At 43.2% G+C, this 20,288-nt stretch overlaps 3 protein-coding genes across 52 annotated transcripts in view; all 3 read right to left on the bottom strand.

The window, feature by feature from the left end:
• LOC147470245 (uncharacterized) overlaps positions 1–1,918 on the bottom strand; it is a 5,056-nt gene extending 3,138 nt beyond the window's left edge. Inside the window, exon 1 of the mRNA XM_086545412.1 lies at positions 1–1,918. This exon is cut by the window's left edge and continues 3,138 nt beyond it. Coding sequence (XP_086401538.1) covers positions 1–1,828 — 1,828 coding nt within the window. The 5' untranslated portion in view covers positions 1,829–1,918.
• Positions 1–20,008, bottom strand: part of LOC122252312 (uncharacterized) — a 91,589-nt gene extending 71,581 nt beyond the window's left edge. For 31 of the 50 annotated variants that reach the window (XM_086545364.1, XM_086545366.1, XM_086545365.1 and 28 more), the window contains exons 1-2: positions 13,002–20,006; positions 1,925–1,965 (exon numbers count right to left, since the gene is read on the bottom strand). In XM_086545364.1, the coding sequence (XP_086401490.1) occupies positions 1,925–1,965; positions 13,002–19,872 (6,912 nt within the window). In that variant the 5' untranslated portion in view covers positions 19,873–20,006. Of the gene's footprint in view, positions 1–1,924; positions 1,966–13,001 lie in introns of all 50 variants that reach the window. The other 19 variants (XM_086545360.1, XM_086545361.1, XM_086545362.1 and 16 more) reach the window with 3 other exon arrangements.
• On the bottom strand, positions 3,379–12,921 carry LOC147470244 (uncharacterized). The gene has a single exon (XM_086545427.1). The coding sequence runs from the start codon at positions 12,790–12,792 to the stop codon at positions 3,379–3,381; it is 9,414 nt and encodes a 3,137-aa protein (XP_086401553.1). The 5' UTR covers positions 12,793–12,921.
• Positions 20,009–20,288: the final 280 nt, after the last annotated feature.

The following is a 20,288-nucleotide window of genomic DNA, read 5'->3' as shown; positions in this document are numbered from 1 at the left end:
GGTCAGTTTCTTTTCCTTCACTTTGGCTATGGATGGATGCCTGGCTGAGACTGTGGGCAATTTCTCTTCCTTCACTTTCGGCAATGTCTTGGGCTTCGCTTTGGGTATGGATGGATGCCTGACTGAGACTGTGGACAATTTCTTTTCCTTCACTTTGGACAATTTCTGGGGTTTCACTATCACTGGTGGTGGTAGTCTGGCTAAGACTGTGGGCAATTTCAGGGGCATCACTTTGGGTATGGATGGATGCCTGGCTAAGACTGTGGGCAGTTTCAGGGGCGTCACTTTGGGTATGGATGGATGCCTGGCTGAGACTGTGGGCAATTTCTTTTCCTTCACTTTGGGAATGGATGGATGCTTGGCTGAGACTATGGGCAATTTCTTGGGCTTTGCTTTGGGTTCGGATGGATGCCTGGCTGAGACTGTGAGCAATTTCTTGGGCTTCGCTTTGGGTATGGATGGATGCCTGGCTGAGACTGTGAGCAATTTCTGGGGTTTCACTTTCACTAGTGGTGGTAGCCTGGCTAAGACTGTGGGCAGTTTCAGGGGCGTCACTTTGGGTATGGATGGATGCCTGGCTGAGACTGTGGACAATTTCTTTTCCTTCACTTTGGGTATGGATGGATGCCTGGCTAAGACTGTGGGCAGTTTCAGGGGCGTCACTTTGGGTTCGGATGGATGCCTGGCTGAGACTGTGGGCAATTTCTTTTCCTTCACTTTGGGTATGGATGGATGCCTGGCTGAGACTGTGGGCAATTTCTTGGGCTTCGCTTTGGGTTCGGATGGATGCCTGGCTGAGACTGTGGGCAATTTCTTTTCCTTCACTTTGGCTATGGATGGATGCCTGACTGAGACTGTGGGCAATTTCTTGGGCTTCGCTGTGGGTTCGGATGGATGCCTGGCTGATGCTGTGGGCAATTTCTTGGGCTTCGCTTTGGGTTCGGATGGATGCCTGGCTGAGACTGTGGGCAATTTCTCTTCCTTCACTTTGAGTACGGATGGATGCCTCACTGAGACTTTCGGCAATGTCTTGGGCTTCGCTTTGGGTATGGATGGATGCCTGGCTAAGACTGTGAGCAATTTCTTTTCCTTCACTTTGGGCAATTTCTGGAGTTTCACTTTCACTAGTGGTGGTAGCCTGGCTAAGACTGGGGGCAATTTCTTTTCCTTCACTTTGGCTATAGATGGAGGCCTGGCTGAGACTGTGGGCAATATCTTGTACTTCGCTTTGAGTACAGATGGATGCCTGGCTGAGACTGTGGGCAATTTCTTCTAGGGCTTCACCTTGGCTTTTAATTGAAGCCAGGCTGACACCATGGGAAATTTCTTTTCCTTCACTTTGGCTATGGCTTTCAACAAGATCTTCAGTACTTAATTCAATGGGGGTTTGGCTCTCCTGTGCATCCCTACTGAGTGAGTGAGGCGTTCCTTGTCTTCTCTCCTCATCACCGATCACTTCCGGTTCGGGAGAGGAGGAAGGGATAGGTGGCGAACCAGGTAGGTCAGAAGATGATTCGAGGGAGTCTGGATTACTAAGATCATCTAGTTTAGTCGGCGAGAGCATGTCGATTCCACTCTCTACTTCTGTTCCAGAGAGGGGATCATGACCTGAAGTTTCAAATGTTAGGGAATCTAAGCTCAAGGGTTGAGCAGTTGATGGTGAAGGAAGGGGCTCAATGGAATCACAGCTGATGATTGATGAATGGGGAGGGGGAGAGGATGGTGCGGATGGTGACTCGAGGGAATCGGGCTGACAAAAGCGTGCGTTTAGTTCTGCCTCAATTATCTCCTGAAGGGTGGGATTGGCGCCCCCAGGTGAGGTCTTCATTGAAGGGATTAGGCCGGGGGGCAGGTTAGTGTTGACATCATACTCTAGGGAGTCTGCCTCCACCAAGGAGTGTGCCTCCGTCCGCCTGATACTTACTGGGGACTCTGCTGTCTCCTCCACATCTGACATGATGGCACCTGGAAAAGAGAACATCTTGCTGTTAATAATCAGGTAAAACATGAACTTCCTTAAAAAAAGTAATGATGACATATTTCCTTAACTATTAGAAAAAAGAGAAAAAAAATGAATACAGGTATGTATTCTAAGCGGAATAAAGCTTGATCACTTCTTTATATACTGCAAAACATATAAAAATGCAAATCTTAATTTTAATTAACCAGTGACAATGTAGAAGTAAAATAAAAAAAACTGTAAACTAGTTGGAGTACTATATGGTGATGTATGCAAAGTAACTTCAACACATCAGGATCAAAATTGTTCTTGTTAATGTTGGAACACTCACCAATGTAACATACACTTGGAACAGTAACAAGAAATAATTATGATTCACTTAAAATATGTCTGATTTAGCTTCTTAAGAAATAAGAGAACAATAATACAATGCCACCAACATATTTCTTTACAGTGGAAAAATCCATAAAGTATAGCATACAAGATCAACAGTACAAAGAATTACTAAAAAGAAACAGCATCAAAATTAGTGAAAGCATGACGATCAATTCCTAAACTGCAAAGCTTTTGCTCTAGTCAGTTGGAAAATAATGTCTAAATGAAGATGAAATTTAAGGAATACAAAGGACGGAAACACTGAGAGAACACAACCCTTTTGTGAGCGCTTGCTTGGCGAGCCAGTCGTAACGGGTTCTCTTTTATCATCTTTGCTCTTTCACTTTGTAAGGTGAACACAGGACTGTTCATCAACCTTTTCTATCACTTCGCAAATCCTATGTCATACACTGCTAGACTTTATAAGATCCTTTAGATATGCGGTCATTGTCGAACAGACGAAGGCTATATTTTTTTTTCTTACAAATACAAAATTATATACAGCTATCAATATCAAATACGAAACTATGAGTACAATGGGCATCATACCAATATCTTTATCATAGTATATAATCTTAAATACTAGAAAATACAGTTGGAATATTTCCCCTAGATACAATTTTGTTTATGATTTAACATCGTTCCCATCTTACCTTAGTTGGAATATATTGTCACTTTGAGAGTAATCTACTTTGGGACACGCTTAATCTACGAAGGAAATTGTCTACATTGGCTATGCAATATAACGTAGCAATTTGAATAATACATACTACATTGGCCATGTAACATAAACAAGGCTAACCAAGTACATACACATTTCCTATTGTCTGCAAGAAGACAAAACTAGGATATTATATTACAAAGGTTAGGCAAACAGCCACTTTTTTGTATGTACCTTACATAAGTAACATCTTACGCCTTTGCAAAGTACCATTTGGTTTAAACAAAAGAGCAATCACTTCATTTATCCAAAGCATATTTTTGTGTTACACTGCCACGTAGTTATAACCGCAGCTACATAGTATTAGCGACTAAGTTGCCTCCTAGTAAGCACTTTTACCTTTACCCCCTGAGGAGGACACTGTCGATCCACATGCTCCTTCATGCTCTGACGGATCTCCATCATTCTCACTCTCACTAGCAGTGTGTGTTCCGCTCACGTCGCTTCTCACTAAAGTCCCAGCACTTCCATCTGAGACTCTGGCACCTTTTCTTACGACTCCGCCATTTCCGTGATTACCGTTACCCTCGGATACTGATTCTATTCTAATATCACTACCTGAAACCTGAATGCCACTTCCTCCCTCTAGGTTTACCCTTTTGTCTAAAATTGTTCCGCTCACTTCTGATTTGGGTTTGTGTTCCTCATTGCTCACACTAACTACACACTGATCGGTAATGCCTTTAGTTCTAGTTACTAATTGGTCAGTTATTGGTCTTTCATCATCAATCATTAGATCTTCAGTTACAATTTGTTCAGATTCACTGGGTAGTTTTTCACTGTCAGCTACCTGTTCATCTTCAGTTAAATGTTCAGATTCAGTTGGTAGCTTTTCACTGTCAGCTACCTGTTCATCTTCAGTTAAATGTTCTGATTCAGTTGGTAGCTTTTCACTGTCAGCTATCTGTTCATCTTCAGTTAAATGTTCAGATTCAGTTGGTAGCTTTTCACTGTCAGCTACCTGTTCATCTTCAGTTAAATGTTCAGATTCAGTTGGTAGCTTTTCACTGTCAGCTACCTGTTCATCTTCAGTTAAATGTTCAGATTCAGTTGGTAGCTTTTCACTGTCAGCTACCTGTTCATCTTCAGTTAAATGTTCTGATTCAGTCGGTAGCTTTTCACTGTCAGCTACCTGTTCATCTTCAGTTAAATGTTCTGATTCAGTTGGTAGCTTTTCACTGTCAGCTACCTGTTCATCTTCAGTTGGTAGCTTTTCACTGTCAGCTACCTGTTCATCTTCAGTTAAATGTTCTGATTCAGTCGGTAGCTTTTCACTGTCAGCTATCCGTTCATCTTCAGTTAAATGTTCTGATTCAGTCGGTAGCTTTTCACTGTCAGCTACCTGTTCATCTTCAGTTAAATGTTCTGATTCAGTCGGTAGCTTTTCACTGTCAGCTACCTGTTCATCTTCAGTTAAATATTCTGATTCAGTCGGTAGCTTTTCACTGCCGGCTACCTGTTCATCTTCAGTTAAATGTTCTGATTCAGTCGGTAGCTTTTCACTGTCAGGTATCTGTTCATCTTCAGTTAAATATTCAGATTTAGTTGGTAGCTTTTCACTGTCAGCTACTTGTTCATCTTCAGTTAAATGTTCTGATTCAGTTGGGAGCTTTTCACTGTCAGCTATCTGTTCATCTTCAGTTAAATGTTCTGATTCAGTTGGGAGCTTTTCACTGTCAGCTATCTGTTCATCTTCAGTTAAATATTCAGATTTAGTTGGTAGCTTTTCACTGTCAGCTACCTGTTCATCTTCAGTTAAATGTTCTGATTCAGTTGGTAGCTTTTCACTGTCAGCTACCTGTTCATCTTCAGTTAAATGTTCTGATTCAGTTGGTAGCTTTTCACTGTCAGCTACCTGCTCATCTTCAGTTAGTAACTTTTCACTGTCAGCTACCTGTTCATCTTCAGTTAAATGTTCAGATTCAGTTGGTAGCTTTTCACTGTCAGCTATCTGTTCATCTTCAGTTAAATGTTCAGATTCAGTTGGGAGCTTTTCACTGTCAGCTACCTGTTCATCTTCAGTTAAATGTTCTGATTCAGTTGGGAGCTTTTCACTGTCAGCTATCTGTTCATCTTCAGTTAAATGTTCAGATTCAGTTGGCAGCTTTTCACTGTCAGCTACCTGTTCATCTTCAGTTAAATGTTCAGATTCAGTCGGTAGCTTTTCACTGTCAGCTACCTGTTCATCTTCAGTTAAATGTTCTGATTCAGTTGGTAGCTTTTCACTGTCAGCTACCTGTTCATCTTCAGTTAAATGTTCTGATTCAGTTGGTAGCTTTTCACTGTCAGCTATCTGTTCATCTTCAGTTAAATGTTCTGATTCAGTTGGTAGTTTTTCACTGTCAGCTATCTGTTCATCTTCAGTTAAATGTTCAGATTCAGTTGGTAACTTTTCACTGTCAGCTATCTGTTCATCTTCAGTTAAATGTTCTGATTCAGTTGGTAGTTTTTCACTGTCAGCTATCTGTTCATCTTCAGTTAAATGTTCTGATTCAGTTGGTAGTTTTTCACTGTCAGCTATCTGTTCATCTTCAGTTAAATGTTCTGATTCAGTTGGTAACTTTTCACTGTCAGCTATCTGTTCATCTTCAGTTAAATGTTCTGATTCAGTTGGTAGCTTTTCACTGTCAGCTACCTGTTCATCTTCAGTTAAATGTTCTGATTCAGTTGGTATTTTTTCACTGTCAGTTAAATGTTCAGATTCAGTTGGTAGCTTTTCACTGTCAGCTACCTGTTCATTTTCTGTTAAAAGTTCTGATTCAGGTGGCATCTTCTCGCTGTCAGCTACCTGTTCATCTTCAGTTAAATGTTCAGATTCAGTTGGTAGCTTTTCACTGTCAGCTACCTGTTCATCTTCAGTTAAATGTTCAGATTCAGTTGGTAGCTTTTCACTGTCAGCTACCTGTTCATCTTCTGTTAAAAGTTCAGATTCAGTCGGTAGCTTTTCACTGTCAGCTACCTGTTCATCTTCAGTTAAATGTTCTGATTCAGTTGGTAGCTTTTCACTGTCAGCTACCTGTTCATCTTCTGTTAAAAGTTCAGATTCAGGTGGCACCTTCTCGCTGTCAGCTATCTGCTCATCTTCAGGTAAATGTTCTGATTCAGTCGGTAGTTTTTCACTGTCGTCCTCCTGTACATCTCCAGTTAAAATTTCAGATTCAGATGGTACTTTCTCGCTGTCAGCTACCTGCTCATCTTCAATTAAATGTTCAGATTCAGTTGGTAGCTTTTCACTGTCAGCTACCAGTTCATCTTCAGTTAAATGTTCAGATTCAGTCGGTAGCTTTTCACTGTCAGCTACCAGTTCATCTTCAGTTAAAAGTTCAGCTTCAGTTAGTAAATTTTCATTGTCAGCTACCTGTTCATCTTCAGTTAATTGTTCTGATTCCGTCGGTAACTTTCCACTGTCAGCTACCTGCTCATCTTCCTTTAAATGTTCTGATTCAGTTGGTAGTTTTTCACTGTCAGCTACCTGTTCATCTTCAGTTGGTAGCTTCTCGCTGTCAGCTTCCTGTTCCCCTTCAGTTATATGTTCATGTTCAGTCGGTAAGTTTTCGTCATCAGTCACTTGTCTGTCTTTAGCAACGTGTTCTAAATCAGTTAACTGTTCGTCTTCAGAGAACTGTTTCTCATACACTGAACTGTCGATGTCTGTCATTTGTTCATCCTTATTCGTTGTCCTTCCACCTTCAGTCAATCTTTTATCTACAGATGTTTGTTGATATTCCGTCCCTTGTCGTTCATCATCAGTTTTTGAACTTTTATCATCAACCAGTCGTTTACTATCAGTTAATGAACGTTCACTTTTAGAGTCCGTTATTTCACTATCTTCTTTTTCATCTTCTTTTACTGAATCCTCTAAGAAAGGTGAAATAACCTCTGGTTCCTCTAGTGAAATATCCTCTGGTTCCTCAGGTGAAATATCTTCTGGTTCCTTAGATGGAATATCCTCCGGTTCATCAGGAGAAATATCTTCTGGTTCCTCTGATGGAATATCCTCTGGTTCCTCAGGTGGAATATCCTCAGGTTCCGCAAGTGAACTATCCTTCAGTTCCTCAAGTGAAATATCTTCTGGTTCCTGAGGTGGAATATCCTGTGGTTCCTTAGTTAAAATATCTTCTGGTTCCTCCGGTGAAATATCTTCTGGTTCCTCAGGCGAAATATCTTCTGGTTCCTCAGGTGAAATATCTTCAGTTTTTTCAGGTGGAATATCTTCTGGTTCCTCAGGTGGAATATCTTCTGGTTCCTCAAGTGGAATATCTTCTGGTTCCTCAGGTGAAATATCTTCTGGTTCCTCAGGTGAAATATCTTCTGGTTCCTCAGGTGAAATATCTTCTGGTTCCTCAGGTGAAATCCCTGATTCCTCAGGTGAAATATCTTCTGGTTCCTCAGGTGAAATCCCTGATTCCTCAGGTGGAATATCTTCTGGTTCCTCAGGTGGAATATCCTCTGGTTCCTCAGGTGAAATATCCTTTGGTTCCTCAGGTGAAATATCCTTTGGTTCCTCAGGCGAAATATCTTCTGGTTCCTCAAGTGAAATATCCTCTGATTCCTCAGGTAAGATATCCTCTGGTTCCTCAGGTGAAATAGTTTCTGGTTCCTTAGGTGAAATATCCTCTGGTTCCTCAGGTGGAATATCCTCTGGTTCCTCGGGGGGAATATCTTCTGGTTCCGTAGGTGAAATACCTTCTGGTTCCTCAGGTGAAATATCCTCTAGCTCCTCAGGGGGAATATCCTCTGGTTCCTTAGGGGGAATATCCTCTGGTTCCTTAGGGGGAATATCCTCTGGTTCCTCAGGTGAAATATCCTCTAGCTCCTCAGGGGGAATATCCTCTGGTTCCTCAGGTGAAATATCCTCTGGTTCCTCAGGGGGAATATCCTCTGGTTCCTCAGGTGAAATATCCTCTGGTTCCTCAGGTGAAATATCCTCTAGCTCCTCAGGGGGAATATCCTCTGGTTCCTCAGGGGGAATATCCTCTGGTTCCTTAGGGGGAATATCCTCTGGTTCCTCAGGTGAAATATCCTCTGGTTCCTCAGGTGAAATATCCTCTGGTTCCTCAGGTGAAATATCCTCTGGTTCCTCAGGTGAAATATCCTCTGGTTCCTCAGGGGGAATATCCTCTGGTTCCTTAGGGGGAATATCCTCTGGTTCCTCAGGTGAAATATCCTCTAGCTCCTCAGGGGGAATATCCTCTGGTTCCTCAGGTGAAATATCCTCTGGTTCCTCAGGTGAAATATCCTCTGGTTCCTCAGGTGAAATATCCTCTGGTTCCTCAGGTGAAATATCCTCTGGTTCCTCAGGTGAAATATCCTCTGGTTCCTCAGGGGGAATATCCTCTGGTTCCTCAGGGGGAATATCCTCTGGTTCCTCAGGTGAAATATCCTCTGGTTCCTCAGGTGAAATATCCTCTGGTTCCTCAGGTGAAATATCCTCTAGCTCCTCAGGGGGAATATCCTCTGGTTCCTCAGGTGAAATATCCTCTGGTTCCTCAGGTGAAATATCCTCTAGCTCCTCAGGGGGAATATCCTCTGGTTCCTCAGGTGAAATATCCTCTGGTTCCTCAGGTGAAATATCCTCTGGCTCCTCAGGTGTAATACTCTCTGATTCCTCAGGAGTAATACTTTCTGGTTCTTCGGGTGTACTACTCTCTGGTTCCTCAGGTGTAATACTCTCTGATTCCTCGGGAGTAATACTTTCTGGTTCTTCGGGTGTACTACTCTCTGGTTCCTCAGGGGGAATACCCTCTGGTTCCTCAGGTGTAATATCCTTCTCGGGTGCAAATACCTCTAGTTCTTCTGACTCTTCGGGTTTAATATCCTCCTGTTCATCAGGTGTATTATCCTCTTGTTCATCAAGTGCAATTTTCTTTAGTTCATCAGGAGTAATATCCTCTTGTTCATCAGGTGTACTATCCTCTTTTTCATCTGTTGTAATACTCTCCTGTTCATCAGGTGTACTATCTTTTTGTTCATCAGTAATAATGCTCTCCTGCTCATCAGGTGTACTATCTTTTTGTTCATCAGTAATAATACTCTCCTGTTCATCAGGTGTGCTATCCTTTTGTTCATCAGTTGTAATACTGTCTTGTTCATCAGGAGTAATATCCTCTTGTTCATCAGGAGTGATATCCTCTTGCTCATCTAGTGTAACTTCCTTTTGTTCATCAGTTGTAATATTATCTAATTCTTCAAGTGTAATATCTTCTGATTCCTCGGGTGTACTTTCTTCTGATTCCTCGGGTGTAATATCCTCTGATTCCTCAGTAGTCTCCAAATCTTCTGCTTCCTCAGGTGCAACAACTTCTAATTCTTCTGAGTCCTCAGGTGTAATATAATCTAATTCTTCTGGGTCCTTATTTGTAATATCCACCAGTTTTCCAGTTGTGGTTGTCACTAATATCTTAGGTGAAACAGTTGGGGTTCTCACAGGTGAAACGTCCTCTAGTTGCATGCCTATAACGACCCGTAACTTTAATCCCTTGCGTGTAAGATCATGTAATTCTTCAGATGTAACGCCTTCTATTTCATTTGGTGTGTATAGTGGGAATTGGGCTTCTGTATCATCTTCTAGTGGGAACTGGGGAGCTGCAACATACTTTACTGGGAATTGGGGAGGTGTAACACCCCCTAGTGGGAATTTGGAAGCTGTAAAATCCTCCAATGGAAATTCGCAAGCTGTAATATCCTCTAGTGGGAGTTTGTCAGCTGTAACATCCTCTAGTGGGAATTCTATTGCTGTAACATCCTCTAGTGGCAATTGGGAAGCTGTAATATCCTCTAGTGGAAGTTGGGCAGCTGTAATATCCTCTAATTCCTCAAATACAGTTATATCCTTTAGTTCACCCTCATTTATATCATATTTTTCCTTTGGAGTAACACTTTCTTGTTCCTCAGGTGTACTACTTTCTGGTTCCTCGGGAGTTATACTTTCTGGCTCCTCAGGTGTAATACTCTCTGATTCCTCGGGAGTAATACTTTCTGGTTCTTCGGGTGTACTACTTTCTGGTTCCTCGGGAGTAATACTCTCTGGTTCCTCAGGGGTAATACTCTCTGATTCCTCGGGAGTAATACTTTCTGGTTCCTCAGGTGTAATACTCTCTGGTTCCTCAGGGGTAATACTCTCTGGTTCCTCAGGGGTAATACTCTCTGATTCATCGGGAGTAATACTCTCGGGTTCCTCAGGTGTAATACTCTCGGGTTCCTCAGGTGTAATACTCTCGGGTTCCTCAGGTGTAATACTCTCGGGTTCCTCAGGAGTAACACTCTCTGGTTCCTCAGGAGTAATACTCTCTGATTCCTCTGGAGTAATACTTTCTGGTTCCTCAGGGGTAATACTCTCTGATTCCTCTGGAGTAATACTCTCTGGTTCCTCTGGAGTAATACTTTCTGGTTCCTCAGGTGTACTACTCTCTGGTTCCTCTGGAGTAATACTTTCTGGTTCTTCGGGAGTAATACTCTCTGGTTCCTCTGGAGTAATACTTTCTGGTTCTTCGGGAGTAATACTCTCTGGTTCCTCAGGTGTACTACTTTCTGGCTCTTCAGGTGTACTACTTTCTGGTTCTTCAGGTGTAATACTCTCTGGTTCTTCGGGAGTAATACTTTCTGGTTCTTCAGGTGTAATACTCTCTGGTTCTTCGGGAGTAATACTTTCTGGTTCCTCAGGTGTACTACTTTCTGGTTCTTCAGGTGTAATACTCTCTGGTTCTTCGGGAGTAATACTTTCTGGTTCTTCAGGTGTACTACTCTCTGGTTCTTCAGGTGTAATACTTTCTGGTTCCTCAGGAGCAATACTCACTAGTTCCTCAGGGATCTCCTCTGGTTCCTCATCCTTATATGCAATAACATCTGGTGGAATATCCTCTGTTTCATCAGGTTTAATGTCCTCAGATTCCCCAGTTTTAATATCCTTTGGTTCCTCAGGCGGATACTGCATTTCATCATGTATAATATCCTCTAGTTCCTTATGTACGGTAATCTCTAATTCCACTAGTTTTTCAGGAGTAATAGTCTCCTGTTCATCATGCGTAGTAATATCCTCAAGTTCTTCAGGTGAACTAGCATCTTGTAAAATCGTCAAATCAACCTTTTCTTGCACATCCTTAAACGCAACATCTTTCAATTTCTCAGATACAATGCCCTGTCCAGCTGGTGCAATATCATATAATCCAATAACTGATAACTCTTCAGATGTAACAGATATTGGCTTCTCCTGCGAACTCTCAAGAGTAATATCCTGTAAGTTTTTAGGTGTAATCTCTGCTTCCTTCTGTGTAATATACTGAAATTCCTCAAGTGTTGTAACGCCATCTATTTCTTCAGATATTACAGCCTGTGATTCCTCAGATTCAGCATCTTCCACTGTATCAAGTATAACATCTTCTACTTCTTGAGGGATAAAATCTTTTAATTCCTCGGGTGTAAAATCTTCTAGCTCATCTGTAATATCCTGTGATTCTTCGGGTGTAACATCTCCTGATATATGATCAAGTAAATCTTTTTCTAGTTTACCTGGTGTAACAATACTGATTTTCTCAGGTGTAACTCCGACTAATTCCTTAACATCCTCATGTTCCTGTAATGTCTCAAATGTAATGTCGGGTTGTTCCTCTGGTATACCATCTGTTAGTTTCTCAGATGTACTATCTTGTATCTCTTCTAACTTTACAGGTACTTCCTCAGGTGAAATATCTGATTTCTCTCGTGAAAGATCCTCTACTTCCTCAGTTGCAAATTCCTGTAGAACCTCATCTGTAACAACTTCTATTTCCTCAGGTGCGATATCTATTTGCTCCTTAGTACCTTGCTCACGTTTTTCCAAAGCAAGAGCTTGCAGATCCTCAGGCGAAACTTCCTGCAGGTCTTCGCACATAACTTCTTGAAGGTCTTCATGTGTAATATCAAGTAACTCCTCCAGAGTAATGTCCTCTAGCTTTTCAGAGGCACTGTCTTGTAATTCCTCAGTTGTAATTCTCTGCAGTTCTTCATCTGCAATGTCCTCCTGCGTGATGTCTTTCTGACCAACCTCCTGCAACTGTCCACATGTAACCACTTGGTCGATTTCTGGTATGATTTTTATCAGTTCTTTCAGCATATCCTCTTTCAATTCCCCAGAAGTTACTTTCTGCAGGTCACCTGAGGGCACTTCCAGCAAAGCTCCATGTGTAATAGCCGGTTGCCCCTCTGATGTACCCTGCACTACTTTTTCGGGAGTAACTCCCTTCACTTCATCGAGGACATCTTTTTGCATTATTGCAGTTTCGCCATCTGCGTCCTCTGGGGAAGATTCTTCCATTTCATCAGGTGTGGTGTACTCATCTGAAAGACTGTCATCTAACTTGTCTTGGGTTAACTCCTGAGAGGTTGATATTAACGTGATCTTTGAGCTTACTTCGCGTTGCTCTACAGCCATGCTCTTCAACCTATCTGCAGTGGTATCCTTGAAATCCTCTGAGACTATGTCTCTGACTTCCTCTGAATATGAAATAGAATCTTGAAAATCTTCTGACGTGGTGTCATGAAACTCTTCTGGGCTAGACCTATCTAAGTCTTCAATAGTATCCTGCAATGAAAATGAATCCTGTCGTGCTTCAGGACTAGAATCTTCCAGTTCCTCAGGTGTGGAGTCCTGCAATTCATCTGACACTGAATGTGGCTGTTCCTCAGGAGTAATATCTTGTAATCTGTCAGAATATGAATCTTGCAGTTCCTCAGTCGTGTCCTGTAATCTATCTGACATAGAATCCAGCAGTTCTCCAGCACTGAAGTCCTCTAACTCGTCAAGAGTAACGTCCTGCAGTTTATCTGAGACTGTATCTTGCAGTTCTTCTCGGCTAACACCTTGTAGTTCCTGCCGAGAAGTGTCCTTTACTTTGTCTGAGACTGAATCCTGTAAATCTTCATGAAGAGAATCTTGTAGTTCCTTAGAAGTAATTTCCTGTAACTTACCTGGTACTGAATCCTGTAGTTTTTCTTGTAGCTCCCCAGTAATGGAATCCTGAAGTTCTTGATTAACACTGTCTCCTATACTACACTTTTGTTCACTGTCCTCTAATTCGTCTGAGAGGGCATCCTGATATTTTTCCGGTGTGGAAACCTGTTCCTCTGAAGCAGAATCAGATATCTGTTCTTCTGAAGTGGAATCCTTTTTGAGAACTATTTTCTCTGAATCATCAAGTGAATAATCCTGGAAGTCCTTGTGGCTGCTTATCTGTTTCTCTTGGTTTGAGTCTGTGTCATGAACATCTTCACAGCTTGAGCCTTTAAGAGCAACAACTGAAAGTTTCTCGGAAATGGATTCCTGTAGGTCTTCTGAAAGAGCATCTTGGAACTTTTCGTGTGTAGATATCTGTTCATCTGATGCTGAATCCTGCAACTTTTCAGAGGTAGAAGAATCCAATACTTCCTGACTTAAGATCAAGTCACTAGGAGTGGATCCCTGATGCTCTGCACTGGTATCCTGTATATCCTCCTGCATGTCATTTTTTGACTCTTCGGATGCAGAGCTTTGTAATTGTTCAGAAATAGAGTCCTGTAGTTCCTCATGGCTAGATCCCTGCATACCTTCAACCTTTAGTTCTTTACATGTTTTAATTTGTCCTTCTTCAAGAGACAAGTTCTTTATTTCTTCTGGACTGAAATCCTGAAGCTCCTCTGTGAGTGCATCTTGGTATTTTTCAGGAGTAGAAACCTGTTCCTCTGAAGATGAGATCTGCACCTCTTCATGCAGCTCATCCGATATAGAACTGCTTTTTAATTCATCTGAAACAGAAGTGTGTGCCTCCTCTGGGGTAATATCATGCAGTCCATCAGAGGTGGAACTATGTGATTCTTCACATAGTTCTTCTGAGACAGAACTGTGTACATCATCACGAGCCTTTATCTGCTCTGGGGTGATGCTATGCAGTTCTTCAGAGGTAGAGCCATGTATTTCTTCAGAAGTGGAAGTGTGTGTCTTTTCCGGAGTAATATCACCCAGCTTTTCAGAGGTAGAGCTCAGTACCTCTTCTGGAGTAATGTCATGCAGTACATCAGATGTTGAGCTGTAAATCTCTGGACTACTTTCAGAAGGAGTATCTCGTGTTTCACCTTCAGTGGTATCAACTGCATGTGCTTCAGACACTGATTCTAGTGTCTCATCTGATAAAGCATCTTGATATTTTTCGGGTGTAGAAAGTTGGTCATCTGAGGTTGAATATTGCTGCTCTTCTGTAGTGCTTTTCTGTAACTTCTCAGAGCTTGACTCATGAAGGTCTCCACTGATTAGCTCCTGCATCTTCAAATCAGTAGCACTCTGTGATTCATCTATGGTGGAATCCTGAAACTTCCCTGAAAGACTGTCCTCTGAACTTTCTGGAGTAGAGATTTGATCCTCTGAAGTAGAGTCTTGCAGTTCCTCTATGGTAGTCTCCTGCAGTTTTCCAGAAGAATCTTGCGTTTCTTCACTGGTGAAGGCTTTCTCTGAGACTGAGACTTTTAACTGTTCTTGAGACATATCCTCAGACACGGAATCCAGTGGAATGCTGTCTTGTAATTTCTCAGATATGGAGCCCTGAGACATCTCTGGGGAAATATCTAATTTCTCAGACGATGAATCCTGCACATATGCAGTGTCCTGTAATTTATCTGGGATTGAGTCTTGCAGTTCCTCAGAAGTGCTGTATAGCACCTCCTCAGGAGTAGATCCCTGTAACTCCTCTGAAGAAGATTTCTGCAATTCTTCTGAGATAGAGTCTCTTGAATCCTCATGGATAAAGTCATCTACCAAAGAGTCCTGCATTTTTTCAGAAGCATGACTTTGCTGATCCTCAGGTATGGTTTCCTGCTGTTCATATGAAGCCACACCTGGCTGGCCAGATTGATGTCTTTCCCAAGGAGAAGCAGAATCTCTCTCTTGGGCTACAGATGTTTGTTCCTCGTTCTTCCACTGCCGCCAAAATTGTTCGTCCTGTTCAAAGGGACTTCCACCACCCTTCAAAGGCTCAACGCCCTCAGGCAGGACGATCTGCTGCTGTTCTGTCTCAGGTACCAAATCCTGCATAAATACACTAGCTACTTCATCATCTACTTCCTCATCACCATCACCTACAACAATTTCCGGAATGGGGCAAGTTAAACTACTGCTAGTCGACTCAGTGGTCAAGGGTTCTTTACTTGTAGAAAATTCCTCTGTTTTATCAAAAGCACTTTCCTTATTTTCAATGTGGCTGCATATATCTGGCAAATCTTCATCTTTTCGTTTTTCGGTGTCTTCTGTACTACCAGAACCTGCTGTTACAAGACCCATTTTCTCATCTAATAGACGTGTAACCACTGATATATCTAAAAGTGCTTTTTCAGAACCAGGTTCTGTCAGTTCGTTATTGCCTTTCTTCTGACTAGAAATATTTTCTTTAACAAACTGAAAGGGCTTTTTACTCATAAGGACCCTATCTCTTAGAGTGGTCTTGGATGGTAAATGTAATTCTGCAATTTGCCCTTTGACCTTGCTAGTAATGGTACAAAGAGCAGCCGTGAAGGAGTCCCCACCACTACCTCCTCCTCCAAATCTTCTGTGTGGAGGTTCAGGATCCTCCTTTTTCTTTTTGGCTCCAAGGCCGCCGAAGTGAAAAAACTTTTTGGTCTGTGTTCCAGGTGTCTCTTCTGGGGATGTCTCTTTCTTTGAGAACGAGAATAGCTTCTTCTTAGCCTTCTTCTCTTGTGCATCCGCGTCCATTGTGCTAACGGCTTCATCTACCATAGTTCCTGTTGCAGGAGTACTGGCAGGATGAGAAACTGTACTAGGTCCCACTGCTGCAGCACCTTCCTGGCTCTCATCTTCCACCATGACATATTCACCCTCCATATCCATTTCATCATCATATTCGTCATCATACTCATATTCGTCATCATACTCATCCTCGTCCTCGTAGCCATATTCATCGTCATCCAAAGCCATACGATAAGCATCCTGTTCCAACTCACGCAAGAATTTGTTTTTGATGTGCTGACGATAAGCTTCTTCACTTTCAAACTCAGCATTATCCTCATCATCCTCGTGTAATAAACGTTCCTCATCCTCTGTCAGACCCACTGGCATTGACAGATAGTCATCAAACTTTTCCCCTTCTGTGTCATCAAAGATTTGATCCTCATTTTCTTCTTGCTCTAGTTCTTGCAATTCACGTAACTCTTGTTCAGTTAAACCTACTGGCATGTGCAAATAGCGTTCTAATCCCTGCCGTTCAAGTTCACGTACATCTTTGTGCTCCTTTACAGCTTCATCAAGCTCCTTCTGTTCCTGTTCAGTTAATGAATGCGGCATACTCATGAATTTCCCTAGGTCAAGTTCTTCGGTCTCATCATGCTCTGAAAGATATTTACGAAGTTCCTCCTCTTCGTCCTTTGTGAGACTTGTGGGCATCGACATGTACTTTGCTAAAAGGGGGTCTGCCATAGCTTTTGCTTGTTCTTCATCCTCTTCGTGCACTGATTTACCTGGTAATCTCTGCTTTGGTTTAACAAGCAGGTCTTCAATCTCAGCTAGATAATCCTCAGCATCTTCTGTGGCAGGCAGAACAGGACTTTCGCTACCAACTGATAAATCCATATCTTCGGTGATTTCCTTCAGATCTTCATCACCGGGAGTTAGGTGCAGTGCATCAGCATCTAAATCTGTTTCTAACAATGCAGAAGCACGTTGGCCTCTCCTGTCTCCAATCCTTAAATCTGTATCGTCTTCCCAAAGACTGGCTGGTGCGGTTTCAGATGTGATTCCTTCTAAGGGCTCCTTTTGAATTTTCTTGCTAGTATCTTTTTCTGGTTCTTCTGCGCCCCAGAAGTCATCTATTGGTACAACTTCTTCTAGTTTTTTCTTTTCTTCTGCTTCTTTCTTTGCTTTGTACTTTTCTTTTGATATATCAATAGCGGCTGCTGCTCCATCGAATTTCTGTTTTTCCCAGAATCCACGAGCAGTTCCTGTTTCTTCTACACTCCTCTTTCCCCATCGACTCTTTAACCCAACAATTGGTTTATCTACACTTGTATCGACCTCAGGAACTTTCTCCTTTGCTTTAGCTTGCTTTACCTCAACTTCCTCCACTTTCGCAGTTTCTTCAGCATGTTTTACTTCTACTTTTTCTTCTGCATGTTCTTCTTCTACCTTTTCTTGGGCCTCGACTTCTACCTTTTCTTCAGCATGCTCTTCCTCCATTTCTTCAGCTTTTACTTCCGCCTTCAATGCTCGTTTTACTTCAACCTCCTCCACAGTTGCTAATTCTTCAGCATGCTTCAATTCTACCATTTCCTCGGCATGTTCTAATTCAATCTTCTCTTCAGCTTCTTCTTCTACCTTTTCTTCGGCGTGTTCTTCTTCGATTTCATCAGCTTTTACTTCAGCTTTTAGAGCTCTCTTTACCTCAACTTCTTCCACCTTCGCCATTTCTTCGGCATAGTCTACTTCGACTTTTTCTTCAGCATGTTCTTCTTCCACTTTTTCTTTAGTCTCCTCTTCTACCTCTTCTTCGACATTTTCTTCCTCCATTTCTTCTGCTTCTACTTCCGCCTTTAATGCTCGTTTTATTTCAACCTCCTCTATTTTTGCTAATTCTTCTGCATGTTCTTCTTCTACCTTTTCCGCAGCATATTCTACCTCCATCTTTTCTTCAGTATCTATTTCTACCTTCTCTTCTGTATAATCTTCTTCCATTTCTTCTGCCTCCACTTCTGCTTTTAAAGCTCTTTTTACTGCAACCTCCTCCACCGTTGCTGATTCTGCAGCATGGTCTAATTCTACCTTTTCTTCGGCATGTTCCACTTCCAACTCTTCTTCAGCTTCCCCTACTTCAACTTTTTCTTCGGCTTGTTCTACTTCTAACTCTTCTTCGGCATGCTCTAGTGCAATCTCTTCTCTTTCTATCTTGTCTTCCTCTTGTTCGACCTCCAGCCCTTCTTTGATCTCTTCCGATTTAACGGCTTCATCTATTTCTTTGAGAAGTTCGTCTATTTTGTCACCTTCATCTGCAGCCCTTTCGTCTGTTAGCCCAAGTTCTTCTTCCAATAAATCTGCCTTTTCGTTTTCCGACTTCATTTCATAGTCCAGTTCGTCAATCTCTTCATATTCAATCTTGACTTTTTCTTCAATTTCTTCAACTTCAAACTTGATTTCTGGTATTTTCACCTTTTCCTCGCCCGCTTCCCCGGCCGTTTCTGCATCAGCTGTTTCAAGGGCCTCTTCAGCCAACTCTTTCGTATCGGATATCTCAGCTTCATCTTCCTGTTCGTCCTCGTCCCCAGGTTCCTCTTCAACGACAATGCCACTCAGCCTCACTGTTACGCCGTGAGCTTGTTTCTCTCGTAAAGTAACTTCACTTTCCTTCCCTTCTGCTGTCGCCTCCTCATCTTCGTCCAGCTGTTTCTCTGCATCTCGTGTTACTTCAGGCACTGTTTCTGTAAGCTCCATTTCATCAACTTCGTCACTTACTTTCTCTTGTTCTGCCTCCATAACCGAAATACCCTTCAGATCGGCGAACTCGGAAACTCGCTTCAGTTCTCCGGGGAGGGAGTCTAGAACGCGGTCATCGTCCTCTGCCAGAGGTTCCACGGGGAAATCTTCCAGGGAGTAATCGTCTTTTTCTTCACTGAGAGTAAACATGTGTTTTTCTTCTTCGATTTCTTTTTCGAGGATGTCCGCATCATCCTTCATGACAGCCTCTTCCTCGTCCTCTCTGATATCCCTTACCTCATCCTCAACTTCTCTGAAATTTAGGAACCTCTCCTTGATACTCAAGACTTTCCGTGGTTCTTCTTCTACCCGTTCTTCCTCGAGATCTTTAACAATGAAGTCTTCCTCTCCCTCTTCCGTGGCAACAGGAGCCTGCTGCACCTCTGGCTGCGTCTTGGCATCGGCCTGGACATCTGTGTCTTCTTCCAGGCGAGCGAGATACTCCTCCAGGCGACGCCCAACCTTTGCGGTAAACTCTTCCGCCGATTCGGCTGAATCTTCCTCCTTCGTATCTTGAAACTCGAACTTTGCTGCATACCTTTGGACGATCTCTTCTGCAGTCCCGACATACTCAGGCGGCTCCTGCTCTGTGTCGTCATCCATGCTTCTTCGCCTTTCCCTTTCGTCTGCTGCATAACGCGCCAGAAGCGACTGCCACAAAATATCCTTTTCTTCATCGTCGACAGCAGCTTTACCTTCACTTTCCTCATCTTTTATCTCATCGCTTACCTGTTTCTCCTTTAGATCACCCTGTTTACCGACGGCCTGGGGGAAGAGAGTAAGAGGCGTTGTTCTATGGGCGGGTTGCGGGGGCGGCGCGGCCGTGGGTGGCTGATCTAATAAGTTTTCAAATCCCGGGTATCGAGTGAGGCCGCCCCTTTTACCCAGACCCCAGCCATCTTCCTCGTCCTCCTCCTCCGCCTCTTCCTCTAGATCTTCTTCCTCCTCCTCCTCCTCCTCCTCTAAAATCGCCTTCGTATCCCGAGACGTGACCTCTTCCTCCAGCCCCTCGACGATGACCTCCCCCGACGGGTGCTCTTCCTCGGTGAGCTGTTCCCGAGGGGGGTTTTCCCTCACGGCCAGGAAGGTGATGAACACCACCCACACGTACAGTACTAACTCGCGCACACATCCCCGCACGTGCGACGGGTACACCCACGCAGGCAGAGTGGGGATGCCCCAAGCAGGAAGATTTCCGAAGTTCCATTCCGCTAAGTTCGGCAAGTTCCAATCCGGAAGATGGAGATTGAGAGTGGGCAAGTTCCAGTCGGGGAGGGCGGGCAGCCACTCCGGCACCTGCCTCGCCACTGCAGCCACCCAAGTCTTCAAACCACACATGTTTTTCTACACAATGTTGACTCGAAACACTGATTCACTTTCACTTAATTTCCGAGAAATATGTTATCGACGTAGAGCTCACTCGCCCACTCACTCACAATTAACCTTATCACTGTTATCACAAAAAAATACACAAAAAATTAGAATGACCTGGTGACGTGGCCGAGGTCAAGTAGGGTCACCATCAGAGAGGCCCGGAGTGCCGAGGTGAGGCAGCGAAGGACGGAGGGCCACTGAGGTGCCTGGCATGCTCGGCACTCTACCAGTAGTTGAAAATAGCGCGTGGCACCGCTGTCTTCCCTGCCCACCATACCCCGTCTCCCTCCCCCCACCTTCCCGACACTCCTACCCGCCCCGGCCTGCCCATTCTCTCCCAGGCTATACCCACCTGTCCTACGAGCCCTCTATACACGTCC

Source organism: Penaeus japonicus, unplaced genomic scaffold (genome assembly GCF_977035675.1).
Source record: "Penaeus japonicus unplaced genomic scaffold, GWHDUDI00000001_assembly GWHDUDI00000016, whole genome shotgun sequence".
Taxonomy (NCBI): Eukaryota; Metazoa; Arthropoda; class Malacostraca; order Decapoda; family Penaeidae; genus Penaeus; species Penaeus japonicus.
The sequence above is the reverse complement of the archived record's forward strand: the minus strand, read 5'-3'. Positions and strand labels throughout refer to the sequence as shown.